At 36.2% G+C, this 22,697-nt stretch overlaps 1 protein-coding gene across 1 annotated transcript in view; it reads right to left on the bottom strand.

Annotated features, from left to right (window-relative positions):
- LOC106962562 (venom phosphodiesterase 2-like) overlaps positions 1-22,697 on the bottom strand; it is a 49,991-nt gene that overhangs the window by 13,584 nt on the left and 13,710 nt on the right. Inside the window, exons 9-23 of the mRNA XM_015057035.1 lie at positions 22,465-22,530; positions 22,225-22,297; positions 17,325-17,433; positions 15,682-15,804; positions 14,286-14,317; positions 13,920-14,047; positions 12,770-12,839; positions 12,587-12,674; positions 12,257-12,429; positions 9,020-9,065; positions 8,535-8,689; positions 7,606-7,741; positions 6,769-6,846; positions 5,975-6,107; positions 5,206-5,362 (exon numbers count right to left, since the gene is read on the bottom strand). Coding sequence (XP_014912521.1) covers positions 5,206-5,362; positions 5,975-6,107; positions 6,769-6,846; positions 7,606-7,741; positions 8,535-8,689; positions 9,020-9,065; positions 12,257-12,429; positions 12,587-12,674; positions 12,770-12,839; positions 13,920-14,047; positions 14,286-14,317; positions 15,682-15,804; positions 17,325-17,433; positions 22,225-22,297; positions 22,465-22,530 — 1,567 coding nt within the window. The remainder of the gene's footprint in view (positions 1-5,205; positions 5,363-5,974; positions 6,108-6,768; positions 6,847-7,605; positions 7,742-8,534; positions 8,690-9,019; positions 9,066-12,256; positions 12,430-12,586; positions 12,675-12,769; positions 12,840-13,919; positions 14,048-14,285; positions 14,318-15,681; positions 15,805-17,324; positions 17,434-22,224; positions 22,298-22,464; positions 22,531-22,697) is intronic.

A 22,697-nucleotide genomic window follows, 5' to 3' on the forward strand; every position in this document is an offset into this window, starting at 1 on the left:
AGCACAGTTAATTTTCATCATGTAAAAATGGAAAGAGTGGAAATTTACCGAGGCATGGCAGTCCACTCAAATTCACATGGAAAGGTAGTGAGCCTTATTCAGAGACGCATTCAAGAGCCCCAAGGTAACTCTGGAGAAACTGCAGAGATCCACAGCTAATGAGGGGCTATTGTATTCCACACATTTAACCTTAATAAAAATAGGCAGAAAGAAAATTGTTCTTGAAGTGCACCCATAAAGGCACCAATTAAAATGTTTCTCAAGCCATCAAATTGAGACAGCAATAGTAAGGAACAAGTTCCACTTATGAAAACAGACCAAACTTTCTAGTCAACATATAAAATGTCATCAGTGGCAAAAAAAAGTGTCAGCTTCAGGCTATAAAGGGTTCTTTTTTCAGCAGTCACAATAACTCAAGTTATCATTAGTTATAATAATGATAGTCACTATGGTATCATATGGTAGAGAGGACACTATAATGAGACATAGTATCGTCCCTCTGTTCTTTGGTTTCTGTCATCACTCGGTTGCTTCCAGTGTGTTTGTGTGTGTGTTTCCAGGTCTGGGATGAATGCTTTGACAGATAACCTCACTCCCCTTTGATTAATCTCTAGACTTTCAAAGCAGTTCCCTTTCCAGTCTGTCTCACCCCCCACTTTGCCAGAGTCACTCTGATGTTATGCCATAGTAACAAAGTTGTCAAAACTAGGCAAAGTTTCAATCTGTTACAACCTAATAAAATGCTCTCAGTCTGCCTCAGGCTTTACTTATCTGCCATGTTTTCATCCACAAAGAAGCTTCAGGCTCTATGTGATGAGCATATTTGACTGTTCAGCTTTAAACCTTGAGCTTCACTCTGTCATTTAACAGCTGATTCATTGTCTTGATTTTTATATGATGGCTCAGTTAATGTTTAGAATCACAGGTTAAATAAAATCTAAATTCTGGCTAGATGTACAGCTCATTGGTAAGGAGTAATTACGATCATTAAAAACAACAAAACAAAACAACTTCTAGCTTTGAACTAGGGAAAAGAAATGAAATCAAATAGAAATTGATAAATACTTTCCAAACCTACATAAAAGAACCACAGACAACGTATATGATTTTTTTTGGCTGAAACTTTTGCAAAAGGAGAAGACTCAGCAAACTGCTCCTCCAAGCCGTTCACAGAGCGTTCTGCAGGCCTTTTATTTGGGAAAACAAAAGTGAGAAAAGATAAAGAGGAAAGACAGATGCCAAGCTCTATCTACACACACAGGTCATCAAGCCCTTTCCCTTGAGAGCGATTTCTCCCAAGGGTGGAGGGAACGATCAGTTCTCAGGAACATAGGTACTTGGTGACTTTTAGCACAGACAAGAAAATCACATCAACCCTGGAGAAAAAATAACACAGAAAATCCCCAATAGAAATAGTATTTAAGCAAAGCCTAAATCTATTGAAAGAGCCTTCATTTTCTTAATGGCTAAAACAATTCTCACTTTCAATTGCCGAGCTAGAAATAAGGGAAACCAAAATTATTTCCTTAACTTCTGGCATCCAGTGAATTTGGCAGCATTTGAAACAGGTTTTGTCTATGTCTGCTCTGTTGACAGGTTTATGAACATGAGTTATGATGTCACTGAGCTAGTTACAAATGCCTTTCAAAAAAGTATGTTAAAATGTCATCTTTACAATAACAGTTTTAATTGTTAAATTAAAAGTGAAAGATGCATATTATGTGACACACAATGGTTGATCTTAAGACTATCTTAAAAATGATAGAAATGATAGTTTACTTAAAATCAGATTAAAAATTACACAATAAATACAAGTGTGGTATCTTATCTTAACCCTCTGATGCGTAAGTGGGTCCTTTTTGACCCGGTGAAGTCATCTTTTTGCAATATCTTTGTAATGAAAAGTTTTCATCACTTCATATTCCAGGTATTCCTCAAGAAAGATGATACTGATATCATGCAATTCATTTTTTTTAATTTACCTTTAATACATTTTAGGAAATAGCATGTTTTATGTTACTCCCCCTTCCTTCCGTGAGTGGGTCCAAAATGACCCGCATTCATTTCCTATGGAATTTAATGGGAATCTTTGTTTCTTACCAACTGTGACTGTCAGGAAAACATTTTTTTGTGAACCAAACACACTAATACCTAAGTGTCAACCCTGAATAATATTATTTTACACAGCAGGAACTCTTGCATATAAGTATTATCTTTATTTTTTATCTCACAAATGTGTTTGTGTGTGTCAATAAGGAGTACTGCGACAGCGATATTGTCATGAATCAACATATTAGCCTTCTTCAAAGTTAGCTAACACTAGTTATCTAACCAACTAGCTAACATTACCAGCTATACTTTACTGTGCATGTGTATTATTTGTGTGTGTGTGTGTGTCTGTGTCTGTGTGTGTCTGACACCCTGGATGAGAAAACCAAGAGAGAATGTGTTGAATGACATACAAAACCTGTTGATCAGTGTGTTCAAGGTTCTTTTTATCATCTCAATAAATAAAATAAAAATTCGTAGCTATATAAATAAATGCATAAATAAATGAGCCAGAAAGAGTGCCTTCTCAGGGTGGGGGCGGATGTCCTGCCCCAAGTGGAGGAGTTCAAGTATCTCAGGATCTTGTTCACCAATGAGGGAAAAATGGAGAAGGGATCGACAGGCGGATCGGTGCAGCGTCGGCAGTGAAGCGGTGCTGTACCGGTCTGTCGTGGTGAAGAGAGAGCTGAGCCAAAAAGCGAAGCTCTTGATTTACCGGTTGATCTAAGTTCCTACCCTCGTCTATGGTCATGTGTTGGGTCATGTCCGAAAGAACGAGGTCACGGATACAAGCAGCCAAAATTAGTTTTCCTTGTAGGGTGTTTGGGTACTCCCTTAGAGATAGGGTGAGAAGGTCAGATATCCAGGAGTGACTCAGAGTAGAGCCGGTGCTCTTGTGTGAAATAAAACACACTAGAAAATATTATACAAAAAATTATTTTGAATCAAAATGACAAAAGTAGTATAACAACACATTGACTGTAACCCGGGTCAAAAAGGGCCCAATCACAGAAGACTGTATAGTCAGTCACTCACGCATCAGAGGGTTAAAGAGAAAATTTGAGGGCTTGGTTCAGAAACTACACACTTCCCAAATTTTGTGGTGCCTCAAATAACTGAATACTTGTGAACAAACATGTTTCAGGAGGATCCTATATAAATAAATATAAACGTATTTGAGAACCATGTAAATCTCATTTTAATTTCAAGTCTGGATTAAGAAAAAGTCTTACTTTACATGTAAAACTATGTTTACAAAGTTATAGATCTTGGCAGTGGCTGGTTTTACAGGAGCGGTACGTTCCAATGTCTCTGTGGAGCTTGCTGGCCCTTGTTACTGGGCTTAATACTGGCTGTATTTAACTCAGAAACAGATTCTTGAAACAAAGCAGTGATACTGATGTAAGATTAAATAAATTAAAAAACTGAAAGTGAAATAAATAAAGTTGCTTGGACAAGTGCTTTTAGTTAACAGCTGGCACTGAAACGTGTGTCTACATGTTTTTGTGTGTTTCTGATTTAAGTGGTCACTGCTTTCTTTGAATTGCAGCTGTGGGGCGGGTCTTCATCATCAGCAGTTCTGGAACTGGTCGACTGCTGGCTGAATAAAAGTCCAGTCCTGTGATCCACTCGACATCTCTGACCCTTGACTGGTGAAACCAGATGTGATCTTCCACCCACAAAGATTCATCTTCTGTGCTCTGTTAATACAAGGAAAAAAGGGATGAAAATATATATTTTTCAGGATAAAATCAAACAGGCTGATTACGCAGTTCTGTTCAGAGATGTACATTAACTCATTATGGAAAAATGTGTCATATTAGTTATTGACTTTGAATGATTAATTGGATCTATTTTTTACCTGGTAAAGAAAAAAGACATAAAAAATGTACATACAGGCTCAAATATCTAGATACACCTGTGTCTGTTTGCAGAGACTGATTTGATAAGATAAAGACTGATTTACATGAATGAAGTCAATGTGAAGTTTTCAAACTTCAGAACACTACTTTGCTGATTTCACTGACAGTGATATTAGATCATCCTCAAACTAGACTCCTAATTGGGTTGCAACACAAATAAAAATTGGCATTACTGTCAATAGGGTAGTAATCCCAAACACAAAAAATATCAAGCTTTTGGAATGGGATTACCAAGATTCCAACCTCAACCCAGGCAACCAATTAATTCAAATGAATTTTACAATTCTGCTGAGAAGGATGGTCAAATATTGACCTAAATCTATGCCAGATGCTTATTGCACCTCGATAACTTATGATTGAGGTGCACCCTGGTTAAATACAATTGTCAGTGGAAATTCGGAGGAGGCTGCCTGCTAATGTGTTGTGTCGTTGTCCCACTCTCTATTTTTCCATTTAAAAGAAAAAAAAATCTCATTCTGTTTTTTACAAAAAAAAAGTTGGTATTCAGGTGCGAATTGAAACAAATAGCAGAAATGATGGCAACATCTAGACAAGGAAGCCAGGATGAGAATTCTACAAAAAGCTCACTTTGATTTTTGCTTATTCAAAACGTGGAAAGCCGGAGTTAAAAGTTGTCTTTGAAAACAATGAACTCCCTGTAAGTCAGCATGTGACATTGCTGTTTTTTTTCTTTGTCTCCTCCACAGTTTCAGCATTCAGTAAAAACAACATTACACAACGAGGCAAGACAACTCTTCGCTTAGGACCAATGGGAAGCAGTTTCACCTAAGGTATTTTACCAAGTAACAGCTTGTGCACATTTTTTTGTTTTGTTTTTTTTTGTTGACTTTTGCTTCCACGGTTTAGTCAAACATGATAACGGATATCAATAAAGTTCTGGTTTCCTTGTCTGGCCCAGTGGGTGCTTTTGGACAAAAGAAGCCTGCAAACAGAAAGAAAACCAGAATACAGCGAATATGTAATTAAAGCAGAGATTTCAGACTCCAGTCCTCAAGGGCCAGACAGTGCAATTTTAGATCTCTCACTGCTTCAGCACACCTGGCTCCAATATAAGCTCATTGGCAGAGCACTGTAGAACTTGACTGCATGCTAGAGCAGCAGTTTCACTATTGAATTCAAGTATGTAGGACAAGAGACGTAAATAAAAGTTTCAGGCCACTGCAAGCAGTTTTGGACCACTGAAATAAAGGGATCACTGTGGATTCAGTCTTACTTTGCATCTTTCCATGTTGTCAGCTCTGTGGGGAAGGAGGAAAGACACCGTCTGCAGTTCACCATCACAAGAGCTCACTGGCTGTCCTGCGTTCTTGCAGCTTGTTAACACCACAAAGTAATGTGTGGGGATTGTTATGTTGGTTCCAGGTACAAACCTAGAGTTGCACAGAAAAAAATATTCAGCTATTACACCAACCACTTCCTTGGTTTCACAGAGTTTAACGGCCAGAAAAGTTCTTCCAGTTCATCTTGAATCATACTACTGATCAAATTCCAGTTAATCAGAGCCTCTTTTTCCAGCCTCACAGGAGTTACCTGATACTTACCACAGATTTAGAGAAACTTGATGGGCATGTAATTAGATTCCAAGTTCAGCACAAACAAGATTAAGACTTACTTAAACAGTTACCTAAGTACTCATGGAAATGAAAAATTAGAATGTGATTATATCTACATAAGACATACTACAGATACTTTGGTCATATTTAGCTGTAAACATTAAAGAAAACACCAGAATCACTATAAAAGGACTCTCATATTGTGCAAGGCCAGCATATTTCTCAATCGTGTGAATGCATACCACCTTTCACCTGATTAAACCCATGACTTCACAGCTGGATGGTTTTATGACACATAGTCTAATATAAACGTGCATTTTTGTCTGCATTTACAACATTCTGTTCCCCAAATCAGTTTACTTTATTTAATCATTTTCAAGTAAATGAGACATGTTAGATGATACATCCCATTAGAGAAATGACACTTACTGCTGCATCTGCTCTATCGTGTCATATTGGCCATCATAATTGTAATCAAAGACTGGTCCAGTCACCACATTAATGCCATTGTATATGGAAGCATATTTCTTTAGCAAAGTGTTGTGGAGGTAATCCCAAATCCCTGAGAAAACAACAAAACAAAAAACATGTTCAAATAAACACAAGTAAAGTGGATATAACGTCTTTTGTCAATTGCCTGGGTTTTGTGGGGTAAAAAATGAGACGAGATTAATTAGGGTGTTTCCACACATGATAGTTTGGTAGACTCAGTTTGATTGGAGACTAAAATGGCAATGGCATTTTCAGCTACTGTGGTTCATTTTCACACTGCACTGTGTTTAAAGAAGATTAAACTTTTTCCAACTTTAATGTGACAAGTAAAGAAAAAAGTTCCAATAATCTAATGTTGATCATGATAACCTGTTAGTTTAATTCTAGTGGTCATTGTTCTTTAGTTCATACCTGCCCTCAATCACAAAATAAAGTTAAGCTTTTCTTCTTTTTCATCATATCCTGCCCAGCACTGCAGAATCAAAATTACTGTTTGAGTGCCAAGGAGAAGCCCAATAGACTTATTTTCACAAGTGGAGCATTACAGCTTTCATTATAATGTGTCACATTAAAGGCAGAAAAAGTGGGGAAATACTTTATTTCTTATAATCACCAAACCCTGGCAATGTAACAAGAATTTGTAGACTTTGACATCTAGAGTAAAAACTAAAATAATGCTTTTAGAAGAAAATCTGTTGTTTCTGGCTTAGAAGAAACAAACTCAAACTTACTCTTAAATGCAGGGTACATCGGGGCAACATTGCTCATTGTTAAGGCATCGTACTGCTGTTCCTCTGTTATATTTAGATCTGTAAAAGCATAAAAGTAAGCAATCAATTCTTTGCTTCTAATGTTTCATATATAATGTTAAACATTACAGCTGTCATGAAATGGTGGCTTTGAGGTGAGGACTGATGGCGGTGGTCCCAGGTTGTTGTGAGAAATGACAATTTTAATGATAAACATGAAGGAGAACAGAACATCCTGGCAGCACAGGTGAATGATGAGGCTAGGAACTCAAACACAATGGTAGCACTGGGAAGGCACATGACTAAAGGACACAATAACAGCTAGGATCGACAGGGAAACAGACACAGGAGAGTGAAAATACACAGAGAAGTAATCAGAGTAACAACAGACAGCTGGAGACAATTAAGGGAAAGACACGCAGACAGGGGGACTAAATTAACACAAAAAAACAACAAAAAATCAGAAACCTAAATCCTCACAACAGCTCTTTATCTTAATTAGTTAATTTTCTATAATCATTCATTCACCACAATGGGAATTTAAAATTTTCCAGATTGTGTGCCAGACCACTACAGCTAATTGAGGGCTGCAGGTTTAAGATGTTAACTCCTACTGGGCTGAAAATGCTCAAAAACCACTAGTTAAGTAAGTTATTTCATCCTTTGGGTATTCTAAGCAGGCACTAATGACTACTAAGTATTTGGCCCTGCGAAAGTTGTGGAAGTAAAATATATAATGGTTTTTAACAGTAGTTTTCATAGTGTGCCTTTTGTGTAATGAAGTACAGTGAGCTTTTTTGATAGTTGTAGAATACATACTTGGTGGGTACAGGAAAGCATGAGTCAAATTGCCAGCAGTTTCAAACTGATCACATCTGGGACTCTGGTGTTCTGGCAATCTCACATCAGCCCTCAAACAGTTGGGTATTACTGCTGGTAATGGGTCCAAGTTGGCCTAAAGAAAAGGAAAAGATATGGTTTATTCATTATTTAAACAAATCAAACCCGAATGCCAGTTCAAACCAATACTTTGCCCTTGGATTATTGCTTTTTAATTATGGTCAAATTTTGGACTTGAGAATATGGGAAATATTTCTCCATCCGCTAGCAAGGGAAGGGGTATGGGGATGGGTGATTTCCAGGAAAATGCTGATATGGGAGATGGATACACACTGAGACAGAGGGGTAAAATATGGTAGTTTTCCAGCCAAAACGGGAGACTGTATAGGTATGCTTACAGTGAGTAAAATTTCTTGCTCCTAGGTGGTCTGAAGTCTGGGCTCAAGTGGTTTGAACTCAATAACTCTTTAAACATGTGAGGCTTCAAAGCCTTGAGACTGAAAGAATGTCATCTCCTCTCCATGGTCAGTTTGAAGGAGGGTGGTAGTTGTACAGCTTTTTCTTCAATAATTTAATCAGCTCAGCAATATATTATTTTTTGCAAAATGAGCTTGTTTTATACCACAAATGTCTGGTATTTCAAAAGTCAATTACTCTTCTTGTGTGTTTTACTCCTTTAAATTAATCACATAAGACTGAAGTGATCACGTCTGTGTCAAGTCAGCAGAAATGTCCTGAAACAGTGTCCTGATAAAAGCTGCTCAATAAATAAGATTTTTTTAAGCAGGTTAGGCATCCAGATGAGATTTAGTTTCAATTAATCATGCACTGGGTTTGAACCTTTAAAACTGCAGCATTTATTAAATCGTGTCTTTTCTGCCACTTGCCATGGTCACTAAAACACTCACAGGTTTGTCGATGGTGAATGAGCTCCAGAGAGGCATGAGGACTTCATGACTGTAGCCGCTGATGAATCCTTCTTGGTGGAGGATGCAATAACCGCTGTCAGGCTGCAGCATTTGGGGACGACCAAACAGCATGTGCTTCTTTTCTGAAGCAGATTCTAAAAGAGGGCAGATGCAAATCCTATGATATTTTACCTGGTAAACTCAGTGTTTAGACAGAAATGCTGGTGAGTCATTGCTTAATTATTCCGCTTGCCTGAATTATTCCAAGAACGTGTCTAATTTAACCTGGCAGCGTTTTGTGCAAGTTGGAAAATTCCTAGTTCATGTAAATAGAAGGTATGCAATTGTAAGTGAATGTTATAATAATAATAATAATAATAATAATAATAATAATAATAATAATTATAGTAAATGGAGTACATATTTATTACATACTAAGTGCATTTACAGAATTGATTGAACAAAGACTTGTCAAAGCCACTTACTTTCCTCTAAAGTCAAGTTCAAACGGCTGTTAAATTCATGTGCAGTCTACAAATGGAAACAGGTTGAAGTTAGTTTAGTTTTAAACACTTCTCAGTTTCAGCACAATGTAAAAGATTTAACAACTATTACAGAAAGAAATGCAATGTTTTCACAACACAAAGAGCACAGGCTGAAGATTTTCAGAGATAAGACATCTGTGTGATTGCAGGACAGTTTTACATGTTCTCATCTTATCGTGCTGAATTTGACAAATACTGCTGACAGAGTGAATTGCATAATGTAAAAGGAAGCACTGAGGTTTTGATGAACCAGATGTTTTGGCAATGACAAAAGAGAAGGTTTTCAGAAATGATTTTCCTTCTTTTCAGTTTTATCCAGTTGTGAATCATATCATTTCCAGCTGTTCTCTATAAAAAAACAGAAGCTGTTTCTGACTCTGAAAGCCAAGTTTCATTCAGTTATGACTAACTCTCCATAAACAAAGTAGCTCCTGTATTACTGAGGGTTTAGTCAGTTCCATTGCCAACTGTTTCCAGAAAGAGCATTTTATCTTGAAAGTATTACATTTATCTTAGATGCTGGAAATTGTAGGTGTATTTTCAGTCATTTCGATAAAAAGGAGAAAAAATAACTCAAATGGTTGGAAATGACATGTAATCTTCATAAATGTTAATGGAATTGGTGAGACTACCTTGAGTTATTGGGTTTCATTATGATATTTTAAATACTCCAGAGCTTCCATGGAACCATTATCAAAACGTCCCACATAACCTGGATTTAGTTCCATCCAAACTTGTCAGCATTTTCTCCAAATAGTTTCTACTTCATTCTACTATGTAAAGGTGTTTTACAGATCAGTGCTGTAATGTTGCACACCTGTCAGCAAGTACAAACAGTACATGTTGTTTTTCAAAGACATGTTCATTCAAGGACCTCAGGATTCAGCAGAATACCTTCAATATAAGACAGAAGGAGCAACAGTCTGCATGAAAAATGTACAATATTGGAATATGAAACAATACAGTAGATCTGGGTTTCTGTCAGGTTTGACAGATGAAGAAAGATGTGGAAGAAATTCATAACATTTTAAGGTGTGTTTGGAAAATCGCAGAGGCAAACATTATTTCATTTTAACCCACAGTAGGGAGTCAGAAATATCTAAACTTTATTTTTTCTGGTCAAGGCTCACACTCCTCTGTTTGTTTTGTCCAGTTACCATAGTTACATGCTTCATGACTCAGGTGAATGTCTGAAAAGGCTGATTGTATAATTTTCTATGCATCAGAATATGTTGATACAAAGATTCATCATTGATGAATAAGTTGCCTTCAGGATTGCCTTGATGTGTTGATTTTTCACGTTGTCATGTTACAGCCGCAAAATTTGAGGCCTTTTCTGTACTAGTGTGTGTCGGTCTATCAGCCATAGTTCACCCAGGGCACCAAACAGTCTAGGACTGCCGCTGGTTTGCATTTACTTCATTGTCTATTTTCAGATGATTTTTTACTTATGAAAGATTTCCAAAGCTTGAGATATTGTTTTCTAACCTAATCCTTGTGTGATCTTTTCCTGTATGATAGAATATGTTCAGACGTTTCCTTCACAAAGCATCTGATACTAATTTACAAGTTGCTTTTTAGTAAAATATAGTTATAAGATCTTGTTTTAAGTAAATATATCTTTAATATTGATGGAAATGTGAGTTCCTCAGGCATATTATTTAACTTATATGATGGGAAAAGTTTACTATAACTGAAAGAATCTGCCATTGGAACTAGTACTTTTTAAAAATCAATATTAAGGAACTATTGACTTATAACAAGCTCTTACAATTCTCTGAAAAGTTACTTGTAAGTTAGTTTTGTCTTAATTCAAAAGCATAAGATATTTGCTCTCGAAACTAGACAAAAATACTTGGTGAGATATTGTGTTTTTGAAGTGAAGGGACTGGAAGTGAATATTTACTATTAAGTTGTTTTTTTTTTATATATTTTAATCTGTGTGATTTCTATACTTTTTTTCTGTATGATCTTTGTCATTGGACATCCATATTGCATAGCTTTTAGTGTTTTTGCGTTAAAAACTTTTGCACATGAACAATTACCTGAGATGTGAAAGCTAAAACGTTCAGGACACAGACTCCTGGTCGCACGGATGGAGGCAGAAGGCAGAAACTGGGACAGAAACAAGACGGACCGCACAGTGACGAGCTGACTGAAACGCGGTGATACCCGCCCACCCCGCAGTGGAAACTGCAACTCCTGGAAAACAATGCGCGCTTACGACAGCAGAGCAGACGTGACGCTTCCACCGTGCCTCTCTACACTGCAGGGTGAAGAATTTCCGTGGAGGGTCACATGGAAAGCACAGCTGTTGAAGTTCATTCATTTAACACAGAATCCATAACGCAGCGTTTAGTGAGTGTTCTTGTTCTCCACAGGGAGAGGGAGGCGACTGCATATCTGTGGATTGCAGTGAGGTCGCTGTGCCGCAAAACCATCTGAGGGAACGACGAGTTCCGTGTTCTCAGCCAAAAATAAGTAGTCCATAAAACTTTTCATTTAAAAAGAACAATCTGTGTGATGCAGTGTATTGCAATGTCCACGGGGAACTTTACCCAAATGTGCATCACATTTTCCCCATTTACTTCATGGGAGTGAGACCTGTCGCCAGACTTTCTTTCCTGGATTCTGATCCAGGAAAACGGAACAAAATAACTTCCTGGTGTGACGATTACACCTCAGAAATGAACCACACTTTTTAAATGTATTTATTTGTTTAAAAGCAACATCACTGTGGGTTGATTCAGAAATAGAAGAAATCCATACTATTTTTCCAAATAGTGTTTTTGGAGTCTATCTTGCAGTTTGGATTATTTTAGACTTTGAAAAAAAAAATCAGTAAATAAAATTAAAATAAAACTACCACTAACTGTAGCAACGATTTGTGAGACTACATATTTAACCACACAGGCTGCATCAGATACGTTAGAACACAAAAACAGAGGCAAGCCATTTTCTCTGGTAAGATTAAAATGATGCCACAATTTCTTTAATCTTCTAATTGTTGTTTGCCAATAAAACATTTTGATTTGGCTTAAAATTAATTTACTTTTGAACAGTTAAATGTTGTTTTGTTTTAATTTTTTTTAAAATGAAGAGAAATATGTCCTTTCTTGTCACCCCAGACTAACAGTGGGTAACTTCTATAACATGAAGCCATGAAATGATACTCACCAGGGCTGGGCATTTGCATCCCAGCTCGTCTTCAGGAGTTAGACTGATGAACGGGCACTGAGTCGGCTTACTTTGCTCCGCAGGGTGAGTGGGGTTGTAAAACGTCTTGCTAAGAACGTGATTCATGCTGCCATGTGTGCCGTTGTTGTTATATGGAGAGATCTCTAGCACGTCTGGGAATGTGGGGAAAAAGAAGAAAAAAACTTTTGGTGCTTCTTAGCTTTTCAAGACAATCATTTTTACAATAACTGTTTACATTTCAGATTTAGATTTAACATTTGGGCTTAGTTTTATTGATCACATTTTTTCTTTCAGACATAAAACACTCACCGCACATTAAGTTGTAAAGCTCAATGTTAGCAAAGGGTTCAATCGAGGTATTTTGCTGAAACTTTGGTCCATAGCTGAGAAACATTGCCTGTAAAGAAAGAAAAAAGTCAGTTATTTTGTATTTGTTATGCATTGTAAGTCAGGTGGGCAGGTTTCCAAAATGGAGGAAAACTCTTTACTTACATGCATGCTGTCAACATCGTTGTCATAGCCGTGATTCCCACCTGAGCAGAATTTAAGTGATCCTGAAAATCTGTGGGGAAATTTTTATTTTATTTTTTTTTTACATTTCTCTCATGAATTTTCTTCCAGTCATGCATTACTAAACGGTAAACAGCTAAGGAAAACAGTGACTAACTCTCAATGTATTGCATGAATCAAGCTATGGTAACAACCACAAAGTAATGAGAACAAATAGCTGCTTGTTTAATCAGTGCCTTCCAGATTATCAGGTAAATTGGGATGTTTTTCAAAGGATGAATAATTTCCTGAATGATTAATACTATAATAAAAATATGGTTAAATGGTTCCACAGTTATGAAAACTAAAGACTCTCTTGACATGAGAACTGTTGTAAATATCTTCTTTTATTTGTCTGCTCTTCGCCAAACAGCATTATTTGTCTGCTTTTTGGTGAATAAACAAAGTCTTTTTTTTTTCTATTCTATTTTTGCTAAGCCATCATGAATAAAAATAATTAAATAAATAAATAATAATAAATATTGTATTCATATGGGAAATGTCTTGGATTGCAGAAAAAGAAACAGAATATTACTAGAAGAACAAGAAAACAAAGGCATATTTTTGTCAGGACTTTGAAATCTGTCTGCTTTTGATGGCTTTGTGCACAGAGATAGCCCTTCTTTCACTTCCTTTATCCATTCATACATGTAAATACAATATAATGTGTAGGAGTCATATTTTTTGAAAAATGGAGATAAATAATGCAAAAAATGCTTAAATATCAGATTTACAAATTTTATATCAATATTCTATTCTAATTGTGAAGCTTTCATAATTTACACATTATTTTGTTGTTCTTTCTTTTAGGTCAGTCGATTTCTTTTATTTAACAGTCAAAGCCTCCTGCTGGTAGGTAAATAATACAATTTCTTTAGATTTCAAACAAACTGAAAAAGAAAGAAAATCCCTTTTGATCATTTGTTGTTAACGAGGGTCAGAAACAGACTAAGTGATACGCAGTTGATAAAGTAAAAAGAAAAAATAAAACACGACATAATTTTTCGACATAAGCTGGATTTCTACACAAAAATGTGAGCCAAAATTGTTTATTCCAGTCAGGATGCACAAATTGCAAGTCATCAGTGAATACCTCTCAAACTGCCATTTTGGCTCCACCAGTACAGTGACGTCTTCAATGCGGCGACTGTTGGCGTAGTGGAGCCGCTTTGGTAGGTTGGACTTCAAGTACGGTGTGATCTTCTGGTCCCGCTTCTTGCACTTAAATTATCAAAACCAAAAATACTGATTTTATAATAATAATATCACTTTTTGAATAGATATTATCCGTTAATTTCTTAAAACATAATTTTATGCTTCACACATGGGAGGTAATTTTAAAAATCTTTGCGTTTAAATGTAAACTTTAAAGTCCTAAACTAATCTGTCAGAAAAGCAATACTTTTCTGCATCCATGTATACAGTAATTATTCAGAGTACTGTTGATGTAAATACTTACACTCATATTAGCAACAAGTCCAGCAGGGTCCACTATTGAGAAAGAAACATGTTAGTCATTTCAGAATTATTCATTCGCTGAATAACAAACTTCCAATTACTGTACATTAAACTGTGTTTAGGAGCCAATCTGTACAATAAGTATCAGAATATTTTACCACCAGCTGTAGTTTTTCATGCTGTTAAGCAGTAATTTTCATTTGTTGCATATTACCATTATTATCACAATAGTTTTTTTTTTTTTTTTTTTTTTTTTTTTTTTTTTTTTTTTGCATGGAGCCAGGTTTGTGTAGATAGCATTCTCCTTTAGTAAATTAAATTATTTTAAAACTTAACTATTTGCACATGCCATCTGTGTGACATCTTAATAAATGATAAAAAAAAAGGAACAAGTTGAGATTCTAGGGAATTGTTTTAAAAATTGACTATGATAACCACCAGCTGTATAAATCTCTTACAGTCAGGGACAGGTGAAACCTGCAAATACTTTAGACCCCTTCCCAAAACATTTATAACTGCCTGCCATCACGCCCAGGTATTTCAGCTTACCAAAAGAGATTTTCTTTAACATATGTTAGATATATTCTATGTACAAATAATTTGGAGTTGAATTCCATGTCAAAATCTATGAATATATGTATTTGCGGGGGTAGTATATTTTTAATCAACATCCTTATTGGCTAGGTTATGACCTAAAACTCAACTTTACACCTACTACTTAGTTTTCATGAGAATAATTTAATGTTATTTCTAAAGGCTTACTGTGGATTATGCTTAAAATCTAATCGTATGTTACTATAATATCTTTTTCTTTTCCCTAGAATTCATTCTAATCAGTCTATGGTCCACAAAGAAACCACACATAAAATTAGTTCCAATGTCTACACTCAGAGGGAGTCTCGTTTCCATTTACAGCAGATATTTATCTACCCTTGAAGAAACATGAGTAATGTGTCGGCTTGGATTGTCATGTCTAACTGTATGCTATTAGTCTTCCTCTTGACTTAAGCACTTGCAAATTAAACTTCTTCTATGGGACATGATCGGCATGCTCAATGAAGGAGTGTGAACCTAATCTGAATTGCGTGAGAGGAGCGCCCACAGTGCAACATTTCTTGATTGTGAATAATAGAGCGAAGGTCGTTGGCAGATTATATCATATCTGTTACATCCATGCTTTCTTTGTTGCTCAGATGCCTTGTGCAACTGTTTAGAGGTTAATCAAAGTAGAGATAATTTTGTGGTTTCCTCCCTCTGAAACCCAAACACACCCACACTTTTTCCACAAAGTGACAAACATCATCGTTCTTCCTGCGCTGATACCATCTCAGTCATTGTGATAAGCAAGGCCTAAAGAATATTCTATTGACTTCTATAACAGCAGCACATCTACTTACACACAAAGTCTTTATTCTTGGCTCTGATGCGTCCAAATGGCCCCTCGTTCACAAAATAATTACTGATGTTTCCCACCAGATCCTGCATCACCTCCTTTCTGTCGCAGCTGATCTCCTCCATACCTGCAAAGCATTGGACTCTTGCAATAAAGTGCATCATGGAACTACTGATATGTGCTAAAAACTAGAACACATCACATCTAAACAAATAAGTGTAACTGAAAGGTTAATTTCTTTTAAGAAACTGAGAGTCAAAAGGTGAAACACAATCACCTGGATCACTGATATATTTTAATTGCTTATTTCTATAAATTTTCATGATTTTCATTAGGCCAAATAAAAACAAATTAATATAGACATGCCAGGTCATAGTACACAACCAATTGAAATACTGTTGAGTTGACTCATTGTCACCCTCTTAGAAAGGTGGACTATAATAAGACATTGCAAAAAAAAAAAAAAAAAGCTGGCTCTTCACAAAGCCTGTATCTAACCATGTTATCCCTAAGTTAAGTAGAATGTTGTCAGGAAAAGATTCACAAGCAACAGGGATAAGTGGAACCTCAAGATTTTGTGAAGCCGATTACGAGTTTTCCAGGAAGATTGCTCTGGAGTCAAACTTTCCACAGACACCACAGAGACATCCAGGACACGAACTACAACTGTGGCTTTCCTTGTGTTTATCTAGTGCTGAGCTACAGATAACTTCAGACATCTCTTGCCTAAACTCTATAACATATTAGTTTCTGCTTTTAATATTATTGTTAAAATACAATAATATTTAAATGAGTCTACCAATTCCTGTATGCAATTTTTTAACATAAAAGGCAATAAATGGTTAAAGGCTGAAGGAACATAAGATTGAGGTTTTCCGCTGCAGTTTTTTCCAGAACCCAACCATCCAAACAAGAGCTTTTCACAGCTATATAGCACAGAAATCCAGTTAACAACGTCACTTGAGGTGGATTGACACAGCTGCAGCGCATTAAAGGATGATGTATAATGATGAACAACACTTATCCATTAGTAAGCTGAGAACTTGGAGACAAACTGCACTCCAGCCACATGAACACACAGGAATGACTCCAGGCTGTCTGCGTTTATTGTGTTCAAGGTTTGTTTGTATCTCCTATAGCTGAGCACTTAATATGAACACACAGGGTTTTATTTGGTGGCAAAACAGCGTTAGCAGTTTTCTTAATTTGGTCATATTTCTGTGTTTGTGCTTTGACAACTTGAAGGAACTGGAGGCACAGCCTCAGACACACAGAAAAAGAGAAGAGTTTTAATCCAAAAACTGTCTGATTAAATTAAGCAACAACTAAAAAAAGAAACAAATTGAATAGCTCTTGACTTGTCAGACATTTTATTTTTTGGGTTCCTTCATCATGCAACTTGGAGGGGAGCAGAAAAAAGAAAGAAAATGCATCTTGACTGAATGAAGGTTCCATTCAGACAAAAGAAATTCAGTGGATCTATGTTTCCTTAGAAGTTTGGCAGATTCATGACTAGTTTTTAAGACTCAGCTACAGCCAAAATATTTATCTGGCTCAAAACACTGACTGGGTCCACAGGCACTAAAGAGTAATGTTCATCTGAAATAAAGTTCAAAACATCTTTTTGTGCAGTATGTTCTGAGTTACCATGATCAGCAACAACAATGATGTTGAGACAGCGATGCAGGTCAATTTGCTTGAGGCCATTCATGAGCTGACCCATTATTTTATCCACTCCCTGGATTGCTGTGCTTATCTGCAAAAAACAAGGAAAACATTCAGATTTTTTTTTTCTGCAGGAAATGGCATAATATAATTAAATGATGTTAAAGGGGAAACATTTGGTCTAATACCCAGACTGAATTTTTGTTGGCTCCAAAACTGGTTAAATGATAATAACCCAGAGGAGATTGTGCAGTCATCTGTTGCTCACAAACATTCATAACCATCCATAAAAATACTGACATTTGCAGATTTAAGCATGTTCACACACAATTGAGCAAAAGACATTTAGCATTGCGCAAATTAATTTACATTTTTTAAGTTAAAGTTTTGCTATATTCTTATATTATCTAATCAACAGTGAATTCATTATTGTAAATCCAATTCTGGCAATTAAAAATTATTTAAGTTGCATATTTTATAACCATTGCACCTAATCAAGAAGAATGTATACATTTTGTTTTTGGTATAAGTGATCATTTAGTTGTTTCCAAATTTTAAGCAAACCAGATTTTCAATATGGTTTATGTTAGACATTTAGGAGGCTTTATGTATTTTAAAACTAGTTCATTGAACCTTTTCAGATCATTGTCGTGCCAAATTGTGTCCTGGAGCAACCAAGAATCCACCAAAGTTCAATCTTACTTTTGGTGGAAACTGATGGGAAAATATGTCAATAACCAAATCTCCATAGTGAGCTAAATTTAAATTAAATGAAGTAAGAAGGTGCAAACTAAAAAAAAAAAGTGAGTTCTCTAAAACTGATATGTTTGGGCTTCAGTAAAATTCAAAGTCAGCCAGATTGTCAGAGGTACTGATAGAACAAAGAACTACCCCTCAACAGATGGATGGGTAAAATGTGAAAACAGTTACAGTACCTTAGACAGCTGAAAAATAATCCCAAACAACAAATCTTAACTGGTTTCCCATCGATTTTATGCCAAACAACCTTGTGAACATTTTTAGACCTGGCTTATATGCCTCATCCCTGCTTGGAAACCAACCAGTTTATTTATCTCCTTTTTTAAATCAAAAACCGTAGTCAAATGTAAAGCTACAGTTACCCCTGAAGTTTAATTTTTAATAAAAACATGCAATTGAGGTGCAGCTTACATTTATTCAAAGTGCCTATAATTATTTTCTAACATAAACCTCTCACTGGCACTGCAATACCCCACCCTTATTCCTAAAAGAGAGAAACAACAATCCACAGTATTGTGGATTATTATGACTAAATAATCCACAATAATTCTGCTGTTGAAATATCTGATGGAGGAGGAAATTATACTGTTTAAGCCTTGGGAAATTAAACATCCAATTCCAGTGCAAACTTCAAACTTCCCCTGACTAACCTGCAGCTTGTTTTCTTCGAAAACACGTCATTGTCTTTCTTATCAAAAATGAAACGGACAGAGAAATTGTCCCTGTTTTCCTCCCACTGTCCTCTGCTTTATGGACATTGGTCAAGCTCATCTCCTAAGAGGCATGTTTTGAAGGAACAGGATGTTCATGTTTTATCAGTTGGGAGTCATCTGCTGCCAAAGCACACAGAGGACAGACTTTCAGTTGGAGTCACCCTCAATATGTTGTTTCTAGACAGAATGTGAACAAGATCATTTAGATTTCACTTCTTTGAGGATGAAGGGGGAAGAATTGCTGTGTTCCTGCAGCGGCTCTGAAACACATTCTAGACAGAAGATGGAGACAGTTTTATAACCCATTCAGCTCCTCTCACCAACCTCTGCAGGGCTCTTTTTATTGGCTAAATGTGTACATATGGCTGACAAATTTATCTCTTATTTGCAAATACTGTACATAGAATCATAATTATTATATTACTACTAGAGACCTTGGCTTAGCCAGTCCCACTTATCTAATCGATGTGACTTATTTACATTAGTGGATTCCTAGTTTATACTGTAAAGTTTCATAATTTCTTTTAGGTTCCATATTTCAGCTTGCATGCCCCACATTAAGTTGACTGTATCTTTTTCACTCCATTGATTCTTTAGAAAATGTGACGATGACTGTAAAGAGTTGATCATAAAATGTTCTTCAAAATACTAGTTACACCTCTGAGCACCCTCTTCATGAAGCTGTTATACAGCATGAGTGTGTCTGCAGTCAGAGGCTTCTAAAGAGTTGCTGGAATACAGACTGCTACAGGACATCCTTCCTGCCCACATATCGGCATCTACAACAACGCTTTGAAGAAGCTTCAATAATGAGTTACCACAACATTTAATTTCCCTGTAACTTCAAACTGGAAGGGGAATAATATTTGTAAATAATTTTAAGCAAAATGACCTTTGCAGTTTGCATGGTCTGTTTCTTTTTGTGTTTGTTTGTCTTGAAATGTCTGATTCGTAGGGACTTGTCCCTACAACCCACTTACTTGGTGATTGGCAATGAGGTTATAAAATGTTATCATTCCTCTCCTGCAGATGGTAACGTTATATCCAGCACTAACATTTGGACATGCTGTGTAGGCGGTGCAGGTGCCATTGAATGGCTGCAGATTGCTGCAACGCTTTCATCTTCATGGCAATGAAAATTCAACAGTATCGAAATCCAGCAGCAGAGAGACAGTGCTGATTGAAATTTCTAGACTTCATGCTGACATAGGTGCTCACCATTACTTTATGAAACTATTTGAAGTATTGCTCTGATCATCATAGCAATATCTCTAAAGAAATGGAACAAAGCTCCAACATGTAACAGCTTTTCTGTCTACATACAAAAATGCATCAGGAATATTGAATATCTGTTCCAAAATAAAGAAAATGAAATAAATGATAAAGTTTGTTGTCAATCTACAGAGTGAGGAAAAAAGGAGAGAGAGAGAGAGAAAAAAACTGTTAAAAATCTAACATCTGGAATTTGTCAATAAAAATTCTAGAAAATGAGTTACATCACCACTCCATTAACTTAATTTTATGAAATTGGCCAACTTCAAAGATGAGTGAAAATGTTTGCCAAGCAATGGTAACTGTTCTCCATGTCACAGTGACTTCAGCATTCCTTGGTTTTCCTCAGAAAAGGTATGCTTGATATCACCCAAATGTTTTCCTTTGGATGAAGCTCTGGAATAACACTCCATAACTTTCATTTATGGAGCATTATTTGATACCAAAGCATTTTCCTGCTTTGGCATCAGGAAAATGTGCCAATCAATGTGTTCTTTGGTATATTGCAACCTTGACCTAAGCCAATATTATTAGTTATAGATGTACTCTGAATATCACAGCATACACGGGTAGCAGATGAAGTTCCTTGATCATATTGCAGCTTATTTTTAGTTCAGTCTTGACCTCTTTTGGGTTTTCTGTTATTTGAATAACATTTTCCTGTATTCTTCCACATCTGGTTCTGCTTTCCGTTTTGGGACACTACCTTTAGCCTGTTTCTGTTTCAGTTTACTGAAAAGCAGTTTGTTTTCCATCCTCTGAATGACTCAATTTAGTTTATCAAAACCACCTCCATCCTCACTTCAAATCTCAAGTCCAAAGTTTGCATCTACGTGAGAGTGGCTTTCTAAATGCTTTTAACTTTACAACCTTATACACTAAACGTCAAATTATGGTGTCTCAAACATAGCTCATAAAGAGCAATGGACCAGTAGGAGTAAACGGCACATGAGCTCATAGTTTCTATAAATCCTACTCTGTTGAACACCAGCTACACAAAAACGTAAATGGCGCTAAATATTGTCAAACATCAAGTATACCTATTTTTTTTTCACCTGTGTGGTCATGCTGTATGTCATCTAAATGGATTCCTGCCAACTTTCTGAGGAGACAATCAACTCGAGATTTAAGACTTGAACCGTTTTTCTCACAGGAAATTAAATTTATTTGACTTCTTTTGAATAATGAGCTGAGGAAGAAAGGTCATTTCTCGATGAGCTTGGATCCCTAACGCGAAGGCAGTTAGTTTGCTAGTGCATGCCATGCCTAAGAATGAATGGATGTTTAGAGATGCTTGGCAGGAGTTCAAGGTGAGCTTCTGAGTGAGAGACCCATTAGACTTGGACCTGATGGAGGCGAAAAGTTTGAGGATTCAACATGTAGCTGGGCCAGAATAGGCTTCTTACGCACTGTGACTGTTCGACGCTTTAGTTCTTCCCCTAAACGGTTAATTATTTAATTCCACTTAATTCCTAAAAAGGTTTCTGCAAGTTTCCACCCAAAGACATGAACAATCTATTTCTACATCAGTTCAATTTGAAAGTGGAGTAATAGAATATATAATGACTTGAATATAATTGATGGAAATGAGTATTTGATCCCCCATGGACCATATAATTCTCTTGTTGTAATAATCTGTTGTTTTTTTAATCCTCAATTACACAGGCCCATTTTGGACATTATTTAACTTAACCTATCCAGTTGCCCATTCCTTTGGAGAAGGAGAAGTGCACTATTTTTTTTTTAATAATTGCATAGTTTATGTTGAAAATGTACAATTGCTGTACAGTATGTTCTTTAATCTTTTTTAAAAATATGTCATTCTAACCTTGGTATAACTGCCTGTCACTTTGCTGCTGTTGCACCAGAAGTTCTGTTCTATTCTAACCTATAAATGGACTTTGCACTTTACCTACTGTGCAATAAAAAACTTTTACCCTATCATAATCGGTTATGATAAGTTACATTAAAGAAATAATGATGATAAAATTGTTTGCGAATGATTGTGGATTAGGGGAATTGGAGATACCAGAATATTTATGAGTTTATGAGAAGCTTTAAAAGGGCATGCAGGTCGTCTAAGATTATCTGATTCTGTTGCTTCCTTATTGTCTGACAATAAACTGAAATGGCCTCACCTTTGCGTCGACGGGACCAAAGTTGTGCCCGGATTTATCAGGTTCCTCCAGATAGAGTGTGTAGAAATCAGGCCTGAAGGACAGTTTTTGACATTACAATTAGAAATCTGATGATAATTTCAAAACAATAATCTAAGAGTGATAATCTGAAAAGAAACTCTACCATAACACAAAATCTAATAACTTCACTTTTATAACTTAAGTTATAATCTGGAAGTAAATATCGCTACTGATACTAACCTCTCATTATCTGGCAGCTGCAGCCACTTCAGAATTGTAAATACTCTTTCTTCAAACGGCACATTTCTGAAAAAGAAAGATCATGAATTAGAGCATGGAGGAGGAGCAGAAGTTTGAGGTTTCCATGTTTTATGAGTGATTCTTTTCTTACTCAGACTCATCAATAAACTAGAAAGCATGTAATATTAATTGGATATTGTAGATTGTAATGATGACAAATGCTTGACATTTCC

The sequence above is a fragment of the Poecilia latipinna genome, unplaced genomic scaffold (assembly GCF_001443285.1).
Source record: "Poecilia latipinna isolate Pla-1442-1.1 unplaced genomic scaffold, P_latipinna-1.0 Scaffold1430, whole genome shotgun sequence".
Lineage (NCBI taxonomy): Eukaryota > Metazoa > Chordata > Actinopteri > Cyprinodontiformes > Poeciliidae > Poecilia > Poecilia latipinna.